Source organism: Mytilus californianus, unplaced genomic scaffold, assembly GCF_021869535.1.
Source record: "Mytilus californianus isolate M0D057914Y unplaced genomic scaffold, xbMytCali1.0.p SCAF_11, whole genome shotgun sequence".
NCBI lineage: Eukaryota > Metazoa > Mollusca > Bivalvia > Mytilida > Mytilidae > Mytilus > Mytilus californianus.
The window spans coordinates 33,810,860-33,838,049 of record NW_026262593.1 but is presented as its reverse complement, the minus strand read 5'-3'; the positions used below and the strand labels follow the sequence as shown (position 1 = coordinate 33,838,049).

At 32.5% G+C, this 27,190-nt stretch overlaps 1 protein-coding gene across 1 annotated transcript in view; it reads right to left on the bottom strand.

Annotated features, from left to right (window-relative positions):
* LOC127720877 (uncharacterized) overlaps window positions 1-17,399 on the bottom strand; it is a 61,728-nt gene extending 44,329 nt beyond the window's left edge. Inside the window, exons 1-2 of the mRNA XM_052227621.1 lie at window positions 17,382-17,399; window positions 11,561-11,683 (exon numbers count right to left, since the gene is read on the bottom strand). Of these exons, the coding sequence (XP_052083581.1) occupies window positions 11,561-11,683; window positions 17,382-17,399 (141 nt within the window). The remainder of the gene's footprint in view (window positions 1-11,560; window positions 11,684-17,381) is intronic.
* Between the last annotated feature and the right edge of the window lie 9,791 nt (window positions 17,400-27,190).

Genomic DNA, 27,190 nt, shown 5'->3' with positions numbered 1-27,190 from the left:
TACCGGACCGGCAACTTTTTTTATTTAATAAGAAAATCTACAGTGCCGTTATACACATGCATGTTGATTGCTTGGAGTCCCCGCCCGAAAAGAAAGAAATAGTCTAACTCCAAGATACTATATTCCTGAATCACGTGATTTTTACTACGTGGAGCTTAAATTAGAATAAATACCGAATATGGAAAGTGAAACTACAATTCATAACATAAAGTCCGTTGGCAAATAGAAGAAAAAGAAGATTATTTTTGGCAAAGGGTACCGGGGTAATCCTCTTTGTGTTCAAAATATACATGAAATATTTGCCACTGCCCCTTGTCTCGGTTCTATTAATGTTTACCCTGAGTTTTCTATCTGTTACTCGGGAGAAAGGAAGAAAGACCATTCACAATTTGTCTTACATTTGTTTTTCTCTCTTTCAATTAAATAAAAAAAATTAAACCTTTCAGATGTAGAGTTCATAAGAAGAAAATATTCCCTGTGGAACACCAGCACCCCCACCCCCTTTTGTTGTGCTCTCTATTTTTAACCCTCTAATCTAATTAAAATTAAAACTTTGATTTCTAACCGATCTATTCATGTACCGGACCGGCAACTTTTTTTATTTAATAAGAAAATCTACAGTGCCGTTATACACATGCATGTTGATTGCTTGGAGTCCCCGCCCGAAAAGAAAGAAATAGTCTAACTCCAAGATACTATATTCCTGAATCACGTGATTTTTACTACGTGGAGCTTAAATTAGAATAAATACCGAATATGGAAAGTGAAACTACAATTCATAACATAAAGTCCGTTGGCAAATAGAAGAAAAAGAAGATTATTTTTGGCAAAGGGTACCGGGGTAATCCTCTTTGTGTTCAAAATATACATGAAATATTTGCCACTGCCCCTTGTCTCGGTTCTATTAATGTTTACCCTGAGTTTTCTATCTGTTACATGCCAAGAAATCCTCGCTAAAAATTCCGGTCGACCTCCTATGGCATCCATTAGTAGTTAAAGATTTGATTTCATTCAATAAATTAATTTATGACCCGCGTGTACGTCTCACTTAAAACACAGCCATATACCAAATGGTCAAAATTAATCATCCATGTAATTTGCTCTATGGGATGTTTGCAAAATTTCAACGGAGGCAATTTCTTGGCATGGGAGAAAGGAAGAAAGACCATTCACAATTTGTCTTACATTTGTTTTTCTCTCTTTCAATTAAATAAAAAAAATTAAACCTTTCAGATGTAGAGTTCATAAGAAGAAAATATTCCCTGTGGAACACCAGCACCCCCACCCCCTTTTGTTGTGCTCTCTATTTTTAACCCTCTAATCTAATTAAAATTAAAACTTTGATTTCTAACCGATCTATTCATGTACCGGACCGGCAACTTTTTTTATTTAATAAGAAAATCTACAGTGCCGTTATACACATGCATGTTGATTGCTTGGAGTCCCCGCCCGAAAAGAAAGAAATAGTCTAACTCCAAGATACTATATTCCTGAATCACGTGATTTTTACTACGTGGAGCTTAAATTAGAATAAATACCGAATATGGAAAGTGAAACTACAATTCATAACATAAAGTCCGTTGGCAAATAGAAGAAAAAGAAGATTATTTTTGGCAAAGGGTACCGGGGTAATCCTCTTTGTGTTCAAAATATACATGAAATATTTGCCACTGCCCCTTGTCTCGGTTCTATTAATGTTTACCCTGAGTTTTCTATCTGTTACATGCCAAGAAATCCTCGCTAAAAATTCCGGTCGACCTCCTACGGCATCCATTAGTAGTTAAAGATTTGATTTCATTCAATAAATTAATTTATGACCCGCGTGTACGTCTCACTTAAAACACAGCCATATACCAAATGGTCAAAATTAATCATCCATGTAATTTGCTCTATGGGATGTTTGCAAAATTTCAACGGAGGCAATTTCTTGGCATGGGAGAAAGGAAGAAAGACCATTCACAATTTGTCTTACATTTGTTTTTCTCTCTTTCAATTAAATAAAAAAAATTAAACCTTTCAGATGTAGAGTTCATAAGAAGAAAATATTCCCTGTGGAACACCAGCACCCCCACCCCCTTTTGTTGTGCTCTCTATTTTTAACCCTCTAATCTAATTAAAATTAAAACTTTGATTTCTAACCGATCTATTCATGTACCGGACCGGCAACTTTTTTTATTTAATAAGAAAATCTACAGTGCCGTTATACACATGCATGTTGATTGCTTGGAGTCCCCGCCCGAAAAGAAAGAAATAGTCTAACTCCAAGATACTATATTCCTGAATCACGTGATTTTTACTACGTGGAGCTTAAATTAGAATAAATACCGAATATGGAAAGTGAAACTACAATTCATAACATAAAGTCCGTTGGCAAATAGAAGAAAAAGAAGATTATTTTTGGCAAAGGGTACCGGGGTAATCCTCTTTGTGTTCAAAATATACATGAAATATTTGCCACTGCCCCTTGTCTCGGTTCTATTAATGTTTACCCTGAGTTTTCTATCTGTTACATGCCAAGAAATCCTCGCTAAAAATTCCGGTCGACCTCCTACGGCATCCATTAGTAGTTAAAGATTTGATTTCATTCAATAAATTAATTTATGACCCGCGTGTACGTCTCACTTAAAACACAGCCATATACCAAATGGTCAAAATTAATCATCCATGTAATTTGCTCTATGGGATGTTTGCAAAATTTCAACGGAGGCAATTTCTTGGCATGGGAGAAAGGAAGAAAGACCATTCACAATTTGTCTTACATTTGTTTTTCTCTCTTTCAATTAAATAAAAAAAATTAAACCTTTCAGATGTAGAGTTCATAAGAAGAAAATATTCCCTGTGGAACACCAGCACCCCCACCCCCTTTTGTTGTGCTCTCTATTTTTAACCCTCTAATCTAATTAAAATTAAAACTTTGATTTCTAACCGATCTATTCATGTACCGGACCGGCAACTTTTTTTATTTAATAAGAAAATCTACAGTGCCGTTATACACATGCATGTTGATTGCTTGGAGTCCCCGCCCGAAAAGAAAGAAATAGTCTAACTCCAAGATACTATATTCCTGAATCACGTGATTTTTACTACGTGGAGCTTAAATTAGAATAAATACCGAATATGGAAAGTGAAACTACAATTCATAACATAAAGTCCGTTGGCAAATAGAAGAAAAAGAAGATTATTTTTGGCAAAGGGTACCGGGGTAATCCTCTTTGTGTTCAAAATATACATAAAATATTTGCCACTGCCCCTTGTCTCGGTTCTATTAATGTTTACCCTGAGTTTTCTATCTGTTACTCGGGAGAAAGGAAGAAAGACCATTCACAATTTGTCTTACATTTGTTTTTCTCTCTTTCAATTAAATAAAAAAAATTAAACCTTTCAGATGTAGAGTTCATAAGAAGAAAATATTCCCTGTGGAACACCAGCACCCCCACCCCCTTTTGTTGTGCTCTCTATTTTTAACCCTCTAATCTAATTAAAATTAAAACTTTGATTTCTAACCGATCTATTCATGTACCGGACCGGCAACTTTTTTTATTTAATAAGAAAATCTACAGTGCCGTTATACACATGCATGTTGATTGCTTGGAGTCCCCGCCCGAAAAGAAAGAAATAGTCTAACTCCAAGATACTATATTCCTGAATCACGTGATTTTTACTACGTGGAGCTTAAATTAGAATAAATACCGAATATGGAAAGTGAAACTACAATTCATAACATAAAGTCCGTTGGCAAATAGAAGAAAAAGAAGATTATTTTTGGCAAAGGGTACCGGGGTAATCCTCTTTGTGTTCAAAATATACATGAAATATTTGCCACTGCCCCTTGTCTCGGTTCTATTAATGTTTACCCTGAGTTTTCTATCTGTTACATGCCAAGAAATCCTCGCTAAAAATTCCGGTCGACCTCCTACGGCATCCATTAGTAGTTAAAGATTTGATTTCATTCAATAAATTAATTTATGACCCGCGTGTACGTCTCACTTAAAACACAGCCATATACCAAATGGTCAAAATTAATCATCCATGTAATTTGCTCTATGGGATGTTTGCAAAATTTCAACGGAGGCAATTTCTTGGCATGGGAGAAAGGAAGAAAGACCATTCACAATTTGTCTTACATTTGTTTTTCTCTCTTTCAATTAAATAAAAAAAATTAAACCTTTCAGATGTAGAGTTCATAAGAAGAAAATATTCCCTGTGGAACACCAGCACCCCCACCCCCTTTTGTTGTGCTCTCTATTTTTAACCCTCTAATCTAATTAAAATTAAAACTTTGATTTCTAACCGATCTATTCATGTACCGGACCGGCAACTTTTTTTATTTAATAAGAAAATCTACAGTGCCGTTATACACATGCATGTTGATTGCTTGGAGTCCCCGCCCGAAAAGAAAGAAATAGTCTAACTCCAAGATACTATATTCCTGAATCACGTGATTTTTACTACGTGGAGCTTAAATTAGAATAAATACCGAATATGGAAAGTGAAACTACAATTCATAACATAAAGTCCGTTGGCAAATAGAAGAAAAAGAAGATTATTTTTGGCAAAGGGTACCGGGGTAATCCTCTTTGTGTTCAAAATATACATGAAATATTTGCCACTGCCCCTTGTCTCGGTTCTATTAATGTTTACCCTGAGTTTTCTATCTGTTACATGCCAAGAAATCCTCGCTAAAAATTCCGGTCGACCTCCTACGGCATCCATTAGTAGTTAAAGATTTGATTTCATTCAATAAATTAATTTATGACCCGCGTGTACGTCTCACTTAAAACACAGCCATATACCAAATGGTCAAAATTAATCATCCATGTAATTTGCTCTATGGGATGTTTGCAAAATTTCAACGGAGGCAATTTCTTGGCATGGGAGAAAGGAAGAAAGACCATTCACAATTTGTCTTACATTTGTTTTTCTCTCTTTCAATTAAATAAAAAAAATTAAACCTTTCAGATGTAGAGTTCATAAGAAGAAAATATTCCCTGTGGAACACCAGCACCCCCACCCCCTTTTGTTGTGCTCTCTATTTTTAACCCTCTAATCTAATTAAAATTAAAACTTTGATTTCTAACCGATCTATTCATGTACCGGACCGGCAACTTTTTTTATTTAATAAGAAAATCTACAGTGCCGTTATACACATGCATGTTGATTGCTTGGAGTCCCCGCCCGAAAAGAAAGAAATAGTCTAACTCCAAGATACTATATTCCTGAATCACGTGATTTTTACTACGTGGAGCTTAAATTAGAATAAATACCGAATATGGAAAGTGAAACTACAATTCATAACATAAAGTCCGTTGGCAAATAGAAGAAAAAGAAGATTATTTTTGGCAAAGGGTACCGGGGTAATCCTCTTTGTGTTCAAAATATACATAAAATATTTGCCACTGCCCCTTGTCTCGGTTCTATTAATGTTTACCCTGAGTTTTCTATCTGTTACTCGGGAGAAAGGAAGAAAGACCATTCACAATTTGTCTTACATTTGTTTTTCTCTCTTTCAATTAAATAAAAAAAATTAAACCTTTCAGATGTAGAGTTCATAAGAAGAAAATATTCCCTGTGGAACACCAGCACCCCCCACCCCCTTTTGTTGTGCTCTCTATTTTTAACCCTCTAATCTAATTAAAATTAAAACTTTGATTTCTAACCGATCTATTCATGTACCGGACCGGCAACTTTTTTTATTTAATAAGAAAATCTACAGTGCCGTTATACACATGCATGTTGATTGCTTGGAGTCCCCGCCCGAAAAGAAAGAAATAGTCTAACTCCAAGATACTATATTCCTGAATCACGTGATTTTTACTACGTGGAGCTTAAATTAGAATAAATACCGAATATGGAAAGTGAAACTACAATTCATAACATAAAGTCCGTTGGCAAATAGAAGAAAAAGAAGATTATTTTTGGCAAAGGGTACCGGGGTAATCCTCTTTGTGTTCAAAATATACATGAAATATTTGCCACTGCCCCTTGTCTCGGTTCTATTAATGTTTACCCTGAGTTTTCTATCTGTTACATGCCAAGAAATCCTCGCTAAAAATTCCGGTCGACCTCCTACGGCATCCATTAGTAGTTAAAGATTTGATTTCATTCAATAAATTAATTTATGACCCGCGTGTACGTCTCACTTAAAACACAGCCATATACCAAATGGTCAAAATTAATCATCCATGTAATTTGCTCTATGGGATGTTTGCAAAATTTCAACGGAGGCAATTTCTTGGCATGTAAAATCAATCCAGAATTGACCCCACAATATTATTTGAATGAAATTCACAGTGTCAGTGTAGCGTACGTAATCTTGAAGGTAACGAATAATTACCGGTAAATTGCATGTAAATATGTATGTTGAACTAGAAAGGCGTTGGTAAGTCCCGTTTTTTAAGCAATTGAAAATTTTAGGATAATTTATATCTGTGTGAAAAGTATAAACGATACTAAAGGGTAATCGACCACAAGTGAAACATTTTTAACATGTATACATAAGTGGAAGGACAAAGCTGACAGAAGAAAAAACGAACAAAAAAATAAGATTCCATCTACAAAACATTACACAAAAACTAAGAATTTAGCACTGTGACATTTATCTCAGAATAAATAAATTTGGTGTATTTACTGTCTTCTGATTGGTTAAAAGTATTACCTTTATTTTCAATGTTGTCAATTTTTATGGCGACACGCCCACTCTGACGTTGTGTATTCATACGCCAACATGTGTGTACGTTGTTATTGTTAATATAAATAATATAAAAAGCTCTTTGAGCCTTATTTTTGATAGAAATTTATTTATAATGAATGACAATAATTTATTTTGAATTAATTGAACCATAAAATTAATTTTTGACTCTTCACATTTTAACCCTGTCTAATCAAGAAAAGATGGAGTTAAAGTCTAACCAGTAACTTTCTTTCACTTGCAGTATATTTATTTGCCAATTTAAATTATTTTGGCAGCAGAAATATCCTTAAACATTTTTCAGTTTGTATCAGTTTGTATCATTATCAACCATTTTTTAGAATTTCCAGTACTTAGGAAAATGTGTTACACACACTCACGATTTGTATGACAATACTGTACAGGACAGTGGGTATACTAGCGTTATAGAGTAGAATTTGTGGTGACGTTACAGCAGACATCAATAACGTCGTCGAATATTTTATAATTTTCCGCTAAAAATCAAACTTCAAGAGAATATAGCTTGAAAACTAGCACGGTTGCTAAGGCCTTTCTTTGCACCAATGGATTCGTCGTTTATTTTTGAATCGCATTTCGAATTTAAAAAAAATTCTGTTGACGAATTAGAAAATCATGATAAAGTAAAAATATATGCAGTTTTTTTTATGATTTTCCCTATATACTTTGTAATTCTGGCGTATCATGCTGTTAGTTTTAACAGCTTGTATCTGAAAAACGAAAACGGTTACCCCCTTTTTTTTATTTTATATTCTGATGTAATTTTACAAGTCGAATCCACATGTAAAATATAAAAAAATCTGTGGAGTAGTTATATTACGTACACTTCGCCTTAACTGATATTGTTGCAATAGAAAAACTTGCAAGAAATATTAATTAGATATAAGAAGATGTGGTATGAGTGCCAATGAGACAACTCTCCATCCAAGTCAAAATTTATAAAAGTAAACCATTATAGGTCAAAGTACGGTCTTCAACACGGAGCCTTGGCTCACACCGAACAGTAAGCTATAAAGGGCCCCCAAAACATGTATCTTCGAACGTCGTCCTCCTGACTGGTTTGAATTGTGTTAAAAAATATACACCATCAAATTTACTGTTTTTGTTGCGAAAAAATGTATTCTTACTTGTTTACGTACGCACTATTATTATCATATTATAATTGTACACTAATTTCTCTGTAACATTATGCTTATGTGAATAAAATATTCGTACTTATTTAACAGCAATGTCGGTTTTCCATAGCAAAGTGATTTAGCAATTAACTATTAACCATCAATCAATTTCTTTCAGAAATTTATAAGCAAATTTTATTTTAATGTGTCTGTTGGGACCATCATCAAATTAAATTCAAAATCTTTAATTATTGAACATAATAGTACGCTGTTTGTATGCAAATAACACGTTTTCAATTAATTTTGATTGTCTGAATTCCGTTTCAGACGCCCTTGTACAATGTTATATAATTTTTCACATTAATTAATACTAATTTTGAGAAAATCAATTTCAAATTCTATCAATAATTATATTAATCAGTATCCAGACCAGATCATTACATCTCCATCGCAATCAGGAAAACTATAGTCTGTAATACAATAGGCATGGATTTCATAAATAAAGCATAGTGTTTATGAATATTATTAATTTATCATCCACGTGATTGTCCGCGTGGGAGGACTTACAACGCAATTTTCTATAGAATATGTATTTCCAAAAGACGCATTTTTCTATAGAATATGTATTTCCAAAAGACTATCTCTTTTAAAGATAGTTGATCAACACTGATTTTCGAAGTGTCCGAGACATTCTTGATAAAAAACCTTTGATATAAATTTTATAATTATCTGGCAAGAATTGTACATATAGGCAAATGAAATGTGATTTTATTTTTTGGAATAGACATTAAGTTTTCTGTATGATTGTTTTACAGTTGCCAGAATATTTTAAATCAACTCCGAGGCTTTTAAACAATTTTGGAACCTGTTTAGTAATTAAGGTGTTTGTTTAATATCTATCATGGTTACTTCGAAACACATTCTTTATTTCTTTTTTACGGGGGTGGGGGTGGGGGTGTTCTTGCAGCTTCAAGATTCACAAGAGCATCATAAATATCATCAGTAGCATTATCACTACCTGTAACCGAGTACGGAAGAAAGTGATTCCCCCCCCCCCCCCCCCCCCCCCGATTATAGTACTGATTTTCCTTGATTTTGTACTGATTTTTCATGATAAATTTTACACTATAGCTCTGTTATTTAATTTAAATAGCTTGAATTAATCAATTGGTTAAAGATGATTTATTCTGTCTGGTCAGTAATCATTAGTAAGTGATATCCTGAGGTGGGATTGCCTTGAAGTTACATCATGACCTCTCTTATTCTTTGTTTTGATGCTGTTGCAGCTGATTTGAGTCAAATAAATTCTGTTTTAGTCTGCTTTAAGAAAACTGGGAGTATGAATTAGATTTTTTTTCATGACATTATTTTCAAATATAATAATCTGAAAAATGCAAGTAGAAATTTGGACAAAATAAGCATTTAAATGGAAAAAAACTAGCAATTAAACTTGAGCTTTTGTGTACAGATTGTCCCCGATCAGCTTGTGTTGATTACAGATTTCCCCTGATACCTATACAGATTGTCCCCGATTTAAAAAAAGCTAATCCTTCAAAAATAAAGCTAATATGTGGATCTTTTTTACACTTAGGCATGTGCTAATAATAAATAGTGGAATATAAGGAAAAAATAAATTTTCATGCAAACCTGTAATTCTATGATGTTATATATATAAAACTGAATTACAGATTTTTTGTTCATGGATATTTCATTGGTTGTTTCAGGAACTTTAAACAGGCTTCTTCTTGCTTGGTGTTCATTACTTACTGTTTGTATATTTCTGGATTCATAGTTTAGTGAATTTGATAAATTGTCTGAAATGGTCAGATATTGTAATGATTTTTTTTATGATCTTTTGTGGTGTATTTGTTGATTAGTTACAAATTAAAATATTTTCATCTTGTATTTTAAAGTTTTTCCTTCTCTGTCAAGAAGTTCTGGAATGAATGTATGGTATGGTCTGCTTTTATAATCTCTTTCGCTACCCTCTTCAAGTCTTCTCCAAATGACAAGTTTCTCAGATAAACATGTCTTCTGATGGTGATCTACTATTTTTTCAAAGATGACGTTTTTAGAAAGCAATTAAAGCATTTGTATGTTGACATTTTCTTGCAAGTAACAGTTAAAAATAAAACTTAGAATGAACCCTTTTCCTTATGATACTATAAGAGAAAATCGGGGAAAATCTGTAATTAACTTCATCTTCTCTGGGACAATCTGTACACTGATCGTGGACAATCAGTACACTGCATCAGAAATTGAAATCATATTTTTTTTTAGTATTTTCCTAATCTTCATAAAAAAGTACTTCCAGATCTAAGTCGACTTAATTTGCACATTTGAATAAGTATTCTATAGTTAGAGTAACACTTTTAGATATTTGAATAATATAAGAAAATCACTTCCAATGACTTCGATCCTTGCTTCAGAAAAGTTTCTATTTTTAGGATTGGTCATCAAAATCCAGATTGCCCATGGGAGGTCAATGATAAGAATGTAGGAATGAAAAGGAAGGTTACATAATTATTGACACAGATTTTCTTTAATTCATATATAATTACCCTTTTGGTGATCTCTACATAGGAAAATCGGGGAAAATCAGTAATCAATCGGAGAAAATCAGTACTATAATCGGGGGAAAATCACTTTCTGCCGTACTCGGTTACAGTGATTATATGTGGCAATTTCTTCAGCTTTCGCTGTAGCGTCGCCTGTATTTATATCTATATTGTCAGGCACATGATCCATTTTTTGAAGTTCAGGTTCCTCTACTGCTCATACATATGTGAGTGGCTCCTGATCCTCATCAAGAGAAGACGTTGCATTATTTCATTAGCCATACACGACATACACCAGACAGCAGATAACCAGAAAGCAGGAACACAAGAAAGAGAAAGTGTAGGAGGCTCAACAGACTCATCGCAGAATACCGAGTCTCCGTTGAACATGTTATTGGCGAATTGAAATGTTATAAAGTCATTGGAACTTGTTGGATGCTTCCTCGTCACACACCTAAGGCCATAGTTAAACTTTGCGGTAGACATTTTTTTGTCAATCGCCGAAAACAAATTTTCAATTTATACTTTAATGATTTAAGTACAATAAAATTGAGAATGGAAATAGGGAATATGTCAAAGAGACAACAACCAAAGAGCAGATGACAGTCGAAGGCCACCAACGGGTCTTCAACGCAGCGATAAAATCCCGCACCCGAGGCGGGCCTCAGCAGCTGGCCCCTAAATAAAAATGTGTACTAGTTCAGTGAAAATGGACGTCATACTAAACTCCAAAACATATAAATGAACTAAAAAATCACAAATTGTATTTAACTTTATAGTAACATTATAATATATTATTCCTTAATAAAAAGCCAATGAACATGTTGGTAAATGTATGCTTGTTTAGGGAGCTACCATTTGATTTTTATAGGGGGGGGGGGGGGGGGGGGGGGGGGGGGACTAGGATGAAATTTGAAAAAAAGGCAAGATGACAATTTATGTAAAAAAAGTCAGGATAATCTAATAAAAAAAATGGCAGGACCGAATAGAGTGAAAAATGAAATGGCAGAACAGAGATTACAACTAATAAAAATGCAGGACAACATTTTTCATCCTAACCCCCCATAAAAATCAAATGGTAGCTCCCTTAATGCTTCAAGGAATCCATTTGCTGTTACAACCAATTTTCCGAGACCTTACATAAATTTGTAATAAGAAAACAAATTGTGATATTGGCGTACCTTGCTGGCAACAGTAGCAGATTGCAGTAATGTAGCAGCCCATGTCCATTGTGATACTATGGTTGTAGCTGTTAGTCCCGAACTGACCTTTCCTCCAGCATCAAAAGCTGTATCAAATACATTCTGAAAATAAAGTACCAAATAAAAACGATAGCAATAAAACGCATTAATCAGTTTAAAAAAGGGGGGTAGTTTCCATAGAAAACTTCGGTTACGTCAACAACTGTTCTTTTTAGAATATATGATTTGGATTTATCAAAGTAAATTTTCCGTTCGTTCCGTTGGTTGATAAAGGTTAATTTAGTCAGATTTCATAGACTTCCCCTTTTTGAATTTACTTTGGAGTTCGGTATTTTTATTATTTTTTGTTTTTGTTTTGGACAAGCCCACATCGACATAATCAGAAATTATAGTAAGTGAAAATCTATCTTTACTTGTTATTATTCAACTGTTTGGAGTCCATGCTGGCCTTGATATAGATTTTCACAATCAGCTGTTAACAGATTTCCTGTAATTCTGACTTAAAACTTCTTTTAACAATTGATTTGTCTTGTGGTGTTCCTTCTTAGTTTCTTCTATTCATTGGCAAATATATGTCAATTGAGTCTTTTCAAGCAAGATAAAAATAGATTGTAGTTGAAATGAATAAATTAATTACAATTTTTAAGAACAATCGTCCGCATTCCAACAAAAAAAGTCGTTTCTTTATCTTTACTAAAACTATATTTCCCGCAAACAAGGTTACAATGAAGAAGATAAATGCGATATCGTGAAAAACAGAACCCACTGTTTATTAGTCAGAGTCAGAAATTGACGAAAAATTCCATGCTTAATCGGTAAAATAAATATTCAAAGTATAGTCAAACAGGAAGTGACTGCCCGGAAGATTTGGAAATCGCTACCACGGAACATTACAGAAATATAGTACCCTCCTTTATATACATGTATAAGCTCTGCTGAGATATATGTAAAGACAAAATGTCATGCCGACAGGTTATACACAAATGTTTACGTAGTACAAAACTACATTATAAAATTCCAGACCATATATTAAATCATTCCTTGCTACAGAACCTGAGAAGAAACATATGAATAATCAAAATTCATGCCCAGAAGGTTTAATAAAAATTCAAAGTATTATAAAACAGGAAGTAACTGCACAGTAGATTTGTCTAGCAATTTATTTGTTTTAAATTATTGATTTAGTGAATTATAGTTTAAGAATTTTATTGCCGTCGTGAAGGTTATTAAATTTGGAATTTTCTATTGTACCTCTAATGAAACGTAAACTACTCATTAAGTACCCTTAAGGAGAACCTGAGCTCGTTTTGATAAACTGTGAGTTCCTTGTGTAGTGTTTTGTAGGGTGTTGTTTAAATTTTTTTTTGGCGGGTCAAAGCGATGATGAGCGCTCACAAACATGTGAAACCCCGTCACGTTCTTAATGTGCCTGTCCTAAGTCTGTAATTCAGTGGTTGGCGTTGTTTGTTGTCTGTCATATTTGTTTTCTTGTATTGTCATGGGCTAAATCATGACGTTGATTTTCTCGTTTGAATTGTCTCACATTTTGTCAAGTTGAGACCTATTATGGATGACTATACGATATTGGTTTTGGTCATTGTTGAAGGCCGCATGGTGACCTATAGTTGGTTTAATTTACTTCATTTGGACTGTTAGATAGTTGTCGCATTGACAATCATACAACATTTCCATATTCATATTCTGTTTAGCATTTAGCTTAGTGTTTTCATTGTCCTCTTTGCGTCCTCATCTTTTCCCATTCTTGTCCATAACAGACCCACCCCCCCCCAAAAAAAAAATAAAAAAAAAATAAAGAAAAAATGTTTTTTTTACCCAAATCAAGGTTTTCATAAAACGGTTACTTAAATTTGATTTCATCTTAGCAAATACACAAATAAATCTATTTATATAAACAGAAACATGTTTTGATAACCTTTACTAAATGAACCTGCTTTTACAAATTTGTATTTAATTTTACAAAGACGTTGTGAGAAGGGGAGATGGGTATGCAGATAGTTAAGTCTGTTTATACAGATGTAGTGAGAGTACGAATAGATAGAGATACGTTACTAAGTATGCAGGTATTTATGTCTGTTGATATCGACGCTGCAAGGAGGAGGAGATACGCCACTGAGTATCCATATATGTATGTCTGTTAAATTTGACTTTTCATAAACAAAAGGCATGTTTGTAATATAATTATCTGTCTTGATGTATTTTGTGTCTATAAATAACGTAATTAGTGCCCTTTAACTTAGAAACGACACATGTTAACGTATTGATCCTTTGAATAAACTTATTTGTAAAGGGACAATAGCTGCCATTTTGACAAAACAGAAAAAAAAAAACAACAAAAAAAAAAAAAAAGAAAAAAAAAAAAAGATTTGTTTGTCTGAAAAAGTTATAAAAACGGAATGAAATACTAATTCTCAATTAGCAGTTAATTCGGTTTACTTTAGTCAAAATAAGATCAAAAACATCGCAAACATATTATTGACTTGCAAGTCTATAATTCAAAATAAGTGAACCTATATTCATGTAACCCATACTTGACCTTTAGCGGAAGATGGGTTACGAATGTCCTAAGCGTGTTCAGTTATTAAAAAGAAACTAATGTCAACATTAAAACGTTAAACAAGTGATCCCCCATAAAAACAATGACGGCCCACATGAAATCATTCATATCCAGGATAAAAATATATGACATTGACAAATATAATTACACAACTCCACGTGCTTCTCGGTCTATTTATAATTATGTCTTTGTTAAAATTCGGCCGAATGACTATCGCCAATCTTCGGAGGTAATCTCGATGTTTAATTAGATGGCGTCTAGTATAAAATACGCACGAAATGCTGATATATTATATCTAGTCCATGTATTGTTAATTGTTTCTTTTGAACTTTTTGTAATTTGGATTTACGTTTGTGTATGTTATGAATCAAATATGAGAATTTAAGTCAAATCGGTGATCATAAATTTGGCAGCTAATGCCCTCTAATTAAAGGTTCTCAATTTAAAATTGTAGTAAGATCTTTGAATATTGTCCTTTTTGCGTCACAATATGTATCAACGCATTTTTGATTATTGTTAACATTTTCTTGTCTTATTCATATATATATATATAGAAATGTATTTCAGTTTACTAGTATCCATTTCCCGTCTTTTAATTTCACATTTTTTTTTGAAATTCTTTCTTGTCAATATTGAAAGACCAAAGAATATTGTTTCACACGTTGAACACTACATTTCTTATTTCTCATCGTAATGAGATTTCAAGAGAATATACATCAATGCTGCGTCTTAAAAATAACAGATTAGTTGTTTACTAACTAAAATATCACATAAAAAACTTAAAAGACATATATCTGTCTTTACTTTTATACAGAAGGTTACATTAGATCTAATATCCCATGTTTGCTTTTTACTTCCATTACGATTGTATTCAGCTTATGTTTTTGCATTTCATTATATTGCTTAATTTTTTTGAAGTACAATGAATACAAAAAGGAGGGGAAAAAATCAGATCTTAACTAATACATGTATGCATTAGTTTTTCCTGCTTGTTATTTATGAATGGTTAAAATGTAAGAACTTTGAGATTTATTTTATTCTGACCTTATTTTCGCTATTTTCTATCCAAAAACGCATACGACAACAATTAAGTCTATTCAGTGATTATTTGAAAGCCAAAATGCCTATTTCAAACGTTGATTAGCTTTTAAAACCAAGCTGTGTTGTTATAATATTCACACACTAAACACAAGAAATGTGTTTCAAAAACAATGACGACCGTATTAAACGGATATCTCATTAAACTGATGCAGCTTTGTTGCCCTTAGTTGTTTACTTTTTATCAGATTTATTTACATGTCCTGCTGTTTTGAATAGAATATACTCATACTTGTTATATATGTTTATTTCATGCAAGATGTCACTTAGCGAATCTCGAATGCGTAATAGAATTAGATTATAAGATTAACGTTTATATCTTTTTGTGCGACTTGACAAGTAATAATATTACACAAATAAATGAACTTTGTCTGTTGTCTCTTTGACACATTCCCCATTTCCATTCTCAATTTTATTGAATTGATTATGTTCTTATGATTTCAATAGTTAATTACAAATGATTCATAAACAAATTAATGAAAATATTTTCCAAGGAGTATAACAAGGGCTATTGGTTTATTAATGAATAAAATTACCTGTTCAGTGGTGGTAGAATAATACTAAACATCAACGAAAGTACACACTGTTCGCATAGCTAATTAACTTTAGCATGAAAAATAGGTGACTGTGTGAATCTTATCTTTTCCAAGTGAAATACCACTGATACATTTAAGTCTGTCTCATTTCTGACTTTCATCTAGAAATTGAAAATGGTAGGTGCTTTAAAACTTAACTTTAAGACAAAATAGAAATTAGATTTTTCGAACCTAAGTTTTGAATTCTATGTAGCACCATTTTAACAACACCTGCAATATGAAGTTGTCATATATCTAACTGGTACGATAGTTTATGGCTTGGCTTTCTTCGTGATTTCCTTAATATAGGGATGCTGTTTCTCTTCGTAACTTTGATGGATGCCCTTATAATAAGATTTGCTATTATTGAAAAACTACGTCACAAATTACCATAGATAGTTTCCTATTACGAAAATACCGTAATCTGTTCTCGTCTTGAATATGCATGAAATATTTGCCACTGGATGTTAAACAGCCAACAATCAATCAATATATATAGCGCCTCTGTATGTCGTGAGTTATATATATAAAGCTTAAAGTGTCTGCAAATTGTAATCATTATTAATAAACAACCCCTACAATGAAAACAACACTTTTTGATTTAATGCGGCTGAAGCGCTTTTCTGGATTTACCTTCATCAGGAACGCTCAAAGCAGAATGTTTGAAAGTCAAGGATGTATATGAACCGAAACAGTTAAAGAGCTATATGAATGAAAAGTACCTTAAAATAATAGCCATATCCCTCTGAGGTCAAATTTGACCGAGGGAGTTGTTTGCAAGGTTATGTATAAGCTTTTCTCCTTTTATTTCAAAGTTTAAATAACAAGGCTACCAAAGGTTACACTTAATCTAAGTGGTGCATGATCACCATTTGAATCTTTGTAGCTAACTAGTTAAACCTTTCAAAATTTTATAGGAATGAAGATTAAGAAACTTTCGTCGAATGCAATCATTTCTCCTTTACAGGACACCCTCATTTATCAAAAACTTGTCTTTTCAGGTTATTATCTTCTATTCTCGCAGTAGTAATAACTATGCATTTAAAATCTGTATCTTTAAAGTTCAGTTTTCTCTCTTCCTGAGAACTAGCTTTATATGCAGGTATAGATTTCTTTAGACTACTGGTTCTGAATTTACCGGTAACGACACGTAATTGTCATTGTTGTTACATTATACACGAACTTGACGAAATATATTTTACATTTGCAGAGCACATTTTCTAAGTTGAACTGCTGAACCAATATGTATTCAACATGATTGAATGAATGAATGAATTCTTTATTTGCAAAGCAGTAGTTACATGCTATAGCAACACAAACATATTTACATTGTGACACACAATAAACAACAGAGAACAATATTATAAGATATTACAATAGACAAATAATCAACTTATTAGATGTGATCTAATCTGCCAGGCAGATTTCAAATAATTACATAATAATAGATTAATCTGAGGTATATTGTTCCCGATTCAAATTGAAATAAACTTCTATCGTATCAATATCAAATGGATGTTTATCTTCGTGGTAATATCAATAATTAATATACCTGAGGTTTATTGAACATCTTATAATATCAATAAAAACCACATTGAGTTTTAGATGCTATTAATTTGAATTTATTTATATCAAATAAGTTGTATTCTAGAACCTTTGGTAAGCGAAGAGTTGTGTACTAAAATCCACACATATATACTTTCTTTACCTATTAATAACCACAAGAGTTTCTTTCTAGTATCTTTATCATTTCTAAGTCAATGAAGTTTTTGTTATTAGATGCTTTATCCGGATGATACAAACTATTAGAACACAACCGCGACATCCGTGACAGAATTTAAATACCTATGCCTTATTTTTAGCCTGGATTTTCAGTATTCAACTGATAAAGTCATGCTGATAGTAAGGTGCATAATTTTCTCTTGCTTCAAATTTTTCTGTTTGAACCCGTCCTGGTTTGCTTACGACAATAATCTAACTATAAACTAAATTTATTTTTTCAACTAATTAATCAAAATTAAAAGTGGTATTGAGGTGGAAGACTTGTTAAATAGTGTACTGCAGTTTAACATAAACATATAACAACCACTGGAAGAATTCCAGGTTCTCCTGATAGAGGAGCGATTTACAGAAGATAATAGGTATCTACAACAGGAAATTACATTTGACATATACTATTGATATCGATATCGATATCGGAATCGACCCGGAACCTATTAATTATTGGTTATATTCATAATGTTGAAAATAAAAGGGTATATAATGATGTAGTTTTTTAACAAAAAAATAAATGGACCTCGTTAGTAGTATAGATAAGTCTGGTTTATTTGATGAGCTTGTTTCAATAAGGAACAAATAATAAAACAAAAATTACATAAGTTCGTGCGTCCGAAGCGCTTTTTCTGGATTTACCTTCATCAGGACCGCTAAAAGCCGAATATTTGAAAGCCAAGGATGTATGAGAACCGAAATAGTTGAGGAGCTATTTGACAAAAAAATACCAAAATAATAGCTAAGTCCATCTATGGTCAACTTTGCCCGAGGGAGTGGAAAGCTTAGTTTTTTATAATTTCAAAATTTATAAATGGACACTTTAGATAGGTTTGTTATAAATCATGTCAGTACCGAAGTACTGACTACTAGGCTGATGATACACTCAGGGACTGATAGTCCACCAGCAGAGGTATCGACCCAGTGCTGTAAAAAATGAAAACAACACGTTTAAGAAACAAATTATACTTTCCAAAAAAATAAAGACATCCTGCGTGAAACAAAATGTTCGCAGAGGCTAATATTATCATGATTCATCAAATCATAGAGGTAATGCTAAGATCTAGAGAATTCTTTCATTATCCGATAACCAGCTACTCCTCTTGACGTCCTGTCTTTAATTCGTAAAGGAGGAAGACATAAAATCAGAGCTTCTATTGGGAAATAATAAGTAGATACCGAAGGGTCATTCAAATTCATCAGTCGAAAATAGACTGACAACGATATGGCAAAGAACGAAGATAAACTCACCAAATGACAAACAACATGCAGTATACAAAACACAATATAAAAAACTAAAGACTGAGCATTACGAACCAGATATTCAGATATTCAGATATTCCATAACAGTCAACCAACTAGTGCAAGCATCCCTAAGATTTTCGATGGATGATTTTAACTTCACCACATGGAACTGTTGGTTCAATAGCTTTCACATGAACAGCATCTCTCTATCGAGATAATTATGATAGCAAATGCAAGCTCTGGAATATCGTATAGACTGGGAGATATATTCTCCATATGCAGAAGTCAAAGAAGTCAAAGAACCAAACGTTCTAAATTTTACATTTCCACACATAATTGGTCGTTAACTTTAAATGATCAGACAATAGATTTTTATGTACTATCATATTATTTATTTATGTATTTCTCTGTCCTGAATGTTCTTGCACTTATTATACCCCGCTTTAAAGAAAGTGGGGATATACTGTTTTACCTCTGTCTGTCCGTCCGTCCATCCATCCATCCGTCAGTCATGAGTATTTTTCGTCGCATCTTTCTCAGGAACTACATCATAAGGATTTCTGAAATTTGGTTTCAGGGTTTAAATGAATCAGCTATACCGTGTGATGCGTTTTCAGATTCATCACTCAACAACTTCCTGTTTACCGAACACTTGCATATTTTTACACTATTAAAATTATCCAGTTGCGGCGAGGGTATCATCAGTGAGCAGTAGCTCGCAGTTTCACTTGTTTGTACTGTATTCCTGTCACGTAATATGTCATTTTAGCGGTATCTTTAACATTGCCACATAAGCGGAAGGTTTGGCTAGCCATAAAACCAGGTTCAACCGACCATTTTTTCTTAAAATGTCCAATACCAAGTCAGGAATATAGCAGTTGATATCACATAGTCCGTTTCTATGTATGTTGGCGTTTGTTTTTGTAGCAGTTCAGTGTTTCTGTTGTTCCGTTTTGTTTCCTCTTATAGTTAATATGTTTTCCATAGTTTTGGTTTGTGACCCGGATTTGTTTCAGTTAGAACAATTTATGACCATTGACAGTGGTATACTACTATTGCCTTTTTTTATATATGCAAGTCTTAGATCAGAATGTATAATCCGGAATGACAACCTATTAATGATCATCTTTCATGGACTGTTAGTTTTCTAAACTCAAAAATCTTTTAAAATTTAAAAGAAATGGCACAAATGACAATTATACACTCTAAGGGGACAAACATGATTTTAGAAATATTATTAAAAAAAAACAATGACCAAAACAGAATAAAAATGTATATTTTGCTCTACAAAATCTGGGAAATAAATGCTGACGTGTCACTGATAACATGTAATTCGTGACATCCTAAATTTGTTGAATGAGCAGTTATTTTCAGTAGTAATGATTAAACAACCTACATATAAAAACATAGCTGCTGGAAATATACGTATTAAGCATATTAATCCCCATATTGATTCCCCGGGGTTTTATTTCATACTAATTCCGTATCGACATTAATTAAATCTTATTTTGTGATTTTTTTAATTTTATATTCAGATTTTATTCGATACAAAAATGTTTTCGATTTTTCTCACAAAACTATTAATATTGAGATACAAAATATTTTGTTTGCTGCTTTAAACCATTATTTAGATTTTATAGATAATACATATATTTAACGAATTATAGTATTAAATGCCTCATATCTTATTTTTTCGTATGTTTTTATTTCTGCAAAGAAAATAGCGAAATGTTCCTTAAATAACTGATCAAAGATCCCAGGCTTATAATTTTGTACGCATTTACTAGAATCCCTATAATTGTTTTAACAGTTGTGTCTATTTTTCAACAATCGCATCTGAATTTACTTTCTGTAAATAAACTCATCAAAGATGCCACGCTCAAATTTCTGTAAGTAGACGTTTCGTCGACAAAAGACTCATCAGTGACGCTTGAATAAAAAAAGTTGAAAAGGTCATATAAAATGTGAATTTAATAGCATTGTGGACCCAAAATTGCGAACGGTTTTGCCAAATACGACTACGGTTATTTATTCCTATTTTCTCTCTTTTGCATGTCAATAAAATATTTCTGTATAACCCAAGAATCAGGATAGAACATTATAGCCCTCTCCCCATCCAATTTACTATTTAATTAAGTGTTTAGTCACCCATTTTATAGTAGCGATAAACAAATAGAACTTAACATTATTTGTGTCGGAAGTTAAGCTGTGCGTGATAGACGTTTTATGGAACAAGCATTTCAACCTAATAAATGGAGAAAAGGATTGATTCCTCATATAACCTTTAGAAAAGACATGGACAATTTTTACAGTTAATCAGAAATTAGCAATAACACACACTTACTATCATATGATTTGAATATTTTAACATGCTTTGGTATGCATTTTATTCGCGGTAAATTATGCCCTTACTTATATTCTTAAACTGCAATGTTTTTACCTGCGAACTTTCGAAAAAACAACGAACATGTATGCCTCGTATTTTATCAGGGATCAAATAAAAAGTTCTCGCCATGACGGGACATATTATTTAATGATATAATGTACTAAGTACCCAAAAGAAGTAAAATAAAACAACTCAGTAAGTTTGATGTAAAAGTGATAATATATCGTAGCTTACTCCTTCTATGTAAAAAATTGCTATATTTTTCAAAAATGAAAACTAGTACTTTTGATAAAAAAACATGAACAAATCGGTTATTTTCCATATATTCCATATCTGGTGGACATGTTTTTCAACAAACAATCGGCATCCCATGGGAACTATATGATCATTTTCTTGTCGACGTGTTCCTTTATTCATATCAGGCGGACTTCATACAGGAACTTTATTAGGAAGAAAAATAAGAAGTTAGCATAATTCTTTAACTTCGCTTTCCGCTGTATAGATGATGTCCTCTCACTAAATAATTCAAAGTCTGGTGACTATGTTGAACACATCTATCCCATCGAACTTGATATAAAAAATACAACAGATACAGTTAAGAATGCCTCAAATCTTGACTTATGTATATAAATCTACAATGATGGTCGGTTGAAAACAAAACTTAACGACAAAAGCGATGACTTCAGCCTCTCAATTTTGAACTTTCCATTTCTATGACGAAACATTCCAGCAGCGCCTGTATATGTAATATATATATCTCCCATTTGATACGATATTCCAGTGATTATATTTCCTATCATGATTTCCTTGACAGCTGTTAAACCAAGAGTTCCAAGTGAGGAAGCTGATATCATTTTTTTCGAAAAATTTTACGGACGCCATCACGAGTTGGTTGACCGTTATGGAATATCTGCTTCACAGATGACGAAGTATCTGTTCCAATTGTCATAAATACAATCTCGTTCTCTTTTATCCGAAAGTGACTTACCGAAGTAGACTTATCACTAGGTTTGTACTTACTTGAGCAACAAGATGGGTGCCGCATGTGGAGCAGGATCTGCTTATCCTCCCGGAACACCTTAGATCACCTGATATTATCCCGGTTTTTGTTGGGGTTCCGTTTTCTCAGTCTTTAGTTTTCTATGTTTTGTGTACTGTTTTTAGTCTTTTGGTATTTTAGTTAGAAAATGGGCTTTAAAGAAATTCGTATCATCTGTTGTTTATGTTTCCATGTTTTGACAGCTTTATCATTCGTGTTTTTTCCGTACAATGCTTATGTTCCTACGTCACAGTGATAGTTGATCATTCAATGACATTATTTACACCGATTGACCTCGGTTAGCACATTCATAAAAATACATACGACATGGATATGTGATTGGAACAACTCAAACAAATCATGACGCTACCGATCAGCTAAAATACAATATATTCGTATTTTACCACGGATGTGTACGAAAAGCGTTTAAACATGTCATATTAGTATATAAGTAATAAGAAAGATTTAGGTAAACGGTAGTCAGGACTTGAAATATATAAAAGCGAATAGGCCTGGTGGTACAAAGTACGAAAATGTCCTCAAATTCCAAAATGTTTTAATAAATCTGTGATAAAAAAATGTTGCTTTTTACTGCTTAACACCATTATTTTAATTTTATAGATAATACATGTATAAAACGAATTATTGTATAAAATGGTTAATATCTTATGTTTTCTTATGGTTTGATATCTGCATAGACAATAGAGAAATGTTCGATAAATAACACATCAAAGATACCAGGCTTGTTATTTTGTACACCAGACGCGCATTTCGTCAAAAAAACTCATCAGTAACGCTCGAATAAAGAAAGTAAAAATGCCAAATAAAGTACGAAGTTGAAGAGCATTGAGGACCCAAAAATTCCGAAAGATTTGTGCGATGTGTGTGTTAGAATACGGCCACGAATTCAAAACGTTAACAATACAGGACATTTGTTATCTAAATTTCTAAGGGGCTTAATACTCCAAGCTCTAGTTTTGTTGTATCGTGATAATTTGATTCGTGAACAACTGATATATAGTTCTTCACATTTTTAGAGATAGTTCTCCGAGAATCAAGGAGAATATTTGCCTTTTCATTTATATACTTCGACTTTAGATGTCTAATGTCTCTTTGGTATCATTCGACTGTTTTTAACACTAAATTCAATGTAATTTAAATCCGGAAAAACATAAATATTTATTATTTGAAATTGGTTTTAAACTAGCTAACAGTTAATGCAAGCAATATTCACAAAACACACAAAAAAGTATTATAAATCTATCAAATATCATCCTTCAGATATTCACAAGACGTTAGTATGTCAACTATCTATATATTATTATTGTTTGTTAATTTTTGTCTTACTATTTGGTTAAAATTTGAAACTTTAAAAATGCTGAAATAGCTTTATATTGCGATATTTTTAATAACGTGATATATACCAAAATATAGTTTGCCTCAAGTTGTCTTAAACAACGCCAATTTGATAAAAACTTTGTATTAAAAAAAACCCAAAAAAAACAACAACAAACACATTAGCATATGCTAAACGTTCATGCATGCTCGAATACATAATTCTGAATTAGAGCTAACCAGTCCTTTCCCATACTGCTAGATGATGCACATTTTCCGAAGACACATGCACAAATCATCAATTTTCTTTTAGATGTCGGTTTGAACTACAGTGGAGATCACTTCTAACCTCTCATCAAATCTGTCAGAAAATCTGTCAGGAGAACTGTTCTAGGATAGTATGTAGAACTGTCATCCTGACACCTTTTAGACAGTTCTAGCTAGAACAGTTCTAACCTAGAACTGATTTGGTCAGTTCTACCTAGAACTGATTTAGACAGTTCTACCTAGAACTGATCCTGACAGTTCTACCCTAGAACAGTTTTAGACAGTTCTACCTAGAACTGACTAAATCTTTGGTCAGTTCTACGACTAGAACATTTCTACGGCTAAAACAGTTCTACGACTAGAACAGTTCTACGGTTAGAACTGATTTGGTCAGTTCTACGGCTAGAATTGATTTAGTCAGTTCGATCCATAGAACAGTTTTAAGAACTCTTTGTCTTAAATATAAATAAGTCAAAAGAATATAATATATATTAAAAAAAATCTCGTTTTGCGTGTGGCTTTATCAACGATAATAATAACACTGAATGGTGACGTCATTTAGAACTGTTCTACAATCCTGACAGGTTTGGTCAGTTCTATGGTTAGAACTGATTTGGTCAGTTCTTCTGACAGTTCTACGACTAGAACTGATTTGGACAGTTCTACCTAGAACAGTTTTAGACAGTTCTACCCTAGAACTGATCCTGACAGTTCTACCTAGAACTGATTTGGTTAGTTCTACCTAGAACTGATTCTGACAGTTCTACTTAGAACAGTTCTAGGGTAGAACTGTTCTAGGTAGAACTGTTCTAGGACAGTTTAGAACAGTTCTATGACAGATTATTCTGACAGTTCTAATGAGAGGTTAGAAGTGATCTCCACTGTAGCACGGGACCGAATCCACGATAGTTATCCTTGAGACAAGGACGCTACCGCTAGACAACAGAGGCGGTTTTATGTTGTTTTAAGTTCGTTAAATATCACTAAATTTCATCAGGGTCATGACGCTGTATTTTTACACGAATCCTGGTTGTTGAAACGATAAAACGATCTATGTTGGTACGGATAAATCCGGGTCTAAGATGCGATTTACATTACAGAAACAGAATCCAAGAGGTATATATAATACGTTATGAAAACATCAATATAAGAACAATCTAATTTAAAACAACGTGATTCTTCAATAAAATAGATTATAAATATGTTTTAAATGAGTTGATTTTGTATAAAATTAAAATTTTCTTTTGATCGTAGATAACACATTAATCATGTTAACACATGTTTGTGTTTATTGGTGCGATCGGTCATTTCTTGATCTAAATTATGCGAAGTAAATATAAACACAACTTAACATGGTACAAGGTTGATCATCTAAACAGAAATGAATATTAAGTATTTAAAAATATCAATTAAATTTACAGACAAATATAAAATATTTTGTACAAAAATATAAAAACACGATATACAGAAAATTTAACCCAAAACGTTTCGAGATGTAAATATGTACTTGTTTTAATTTTTTATGATTTTATAATTTTAAAAAAGGACGCACCTGTTGTTTTTTTTTTCGTTGAGGTATTACAATAACTGTATTTAACAGATATATGCCGTTAGAAGACGTCTTCAAGCTTTGACCACTGACGCACCATCAAATGTTCTTGTTTTGAATAATAAGCTATGTCGGGTGGACTTCAATGGTAAAGTTAAACAACGAAACAAAAACACCAAAACGACGGACCTGTTTGTACATGCACCTCTTCGTCATGAAATCAGATAGGAAATTTTTAATGATGTTGTCATTTTGTGAAATTTGTGTTTACAAATGATTTTTTTTTTGTGTTTTTTACTTTCGATTGTACATCAATGGATCAGATAAACAATATAACAAAATCACTAAACGACAAATCGGGTAAATACTGATTCCTTAAAAGCCAAAAAAAGTATGGTATGAAAAAATACTTTCATAATGTTTATTCATCAGTACTTTGAAATAATTTTTAACTGTGTAATAACAAGTTTGCATTTTTTATTTTACTTTTTTGTGAGAATTTTCGACTGCATTCATCTTAACAGAATTTGATTGTGAAAAAGGGAGAAATGTTCATTCATGATTTTATCTATAACAAAAATACCAAACTCCAAGGAAAATATGAAATAGAAAGTCCTTTCTCAAATGGCAAAATCAAAAGCTCAAACACATCAAACGAATGGAAAACAACTGTCATATTCCTGAATAGGTACAGGCATTTCCTTATGTACAAAAACACATTGATTTAGGAAAATACTTGACACAATGATTTAACTATAACTGTTAAGATATGATTTATCAATGCATCTTTTAAACGAAAACTTTATTACTTTCATTGAAATCTGATACGTCACAGCAAATAAATGATATCATACCAACTGAGAATAGCACAGGTCATACGAAGGACCGAACGAAAACTTTAAATCAAAGAATGGAAATTTACAAAAGGAAATGGAAAGTCGTCCAACTTTTATTAAAATTGAGTACGTATTAGGTTTACCGTGAAAAGTTATAATATAGATATATATTAAAGAAACAACGAACACTATGAAGATGCGGTATGATTGTAAATGAGATATTGGACTTCATAAGATTTATTTCATGTAGATTACTTTAAACGGTAAAACTAGAAAAAACAAATCTTGATTATTTATTATGATTCTGTTTGTAATCGCTCCTTTGTTGGCCTGACTTATGAGATATTCAAACATCTGTTTACTACCGTTATATAAAAGAGAGATGATGTCTTAATACCTGAAATTAATGCTGATAATATATCAGAGGTCGACACTTTATCATTTAAAAGAACATAAATATTTTCAAGCGACACATCATTAGTTTTAATTATTCTTTGACTGTCAAATTAGAGTCTCTTTGTTTTGTTTATAAGAAAGGAAGTTTGAAATCTTCAATATAGTTAGTAATTTCATCAGGATTTACGGAAATGTTGTGTTTCGTAGACTTTTGATTACCGATTTCACTATTGTTTGACTATTGGACTAAAGGAATATCACTTAAAACACTTATCTATCATTCAAGATATACATTTTGTGAAATGCATTTAGTCAGAATATTTTTGTATCAAATTCTTTTGATTTTTCCTGAAAAAAATCTTCACATAAATCACTCCACAACTAAAACGCAGGATATTCTTTGGTATTTCACAGGCGGGACATCAATTAATAATATGACTGTTAAAGTTGTGATGTTCGTGTAGTTAAGGTAGATCAGGTGTTTTTTTTCTAAGCATCCCTTGTGGGCGTGTTGCAAAAATACTTTTTTGGTTAAAAA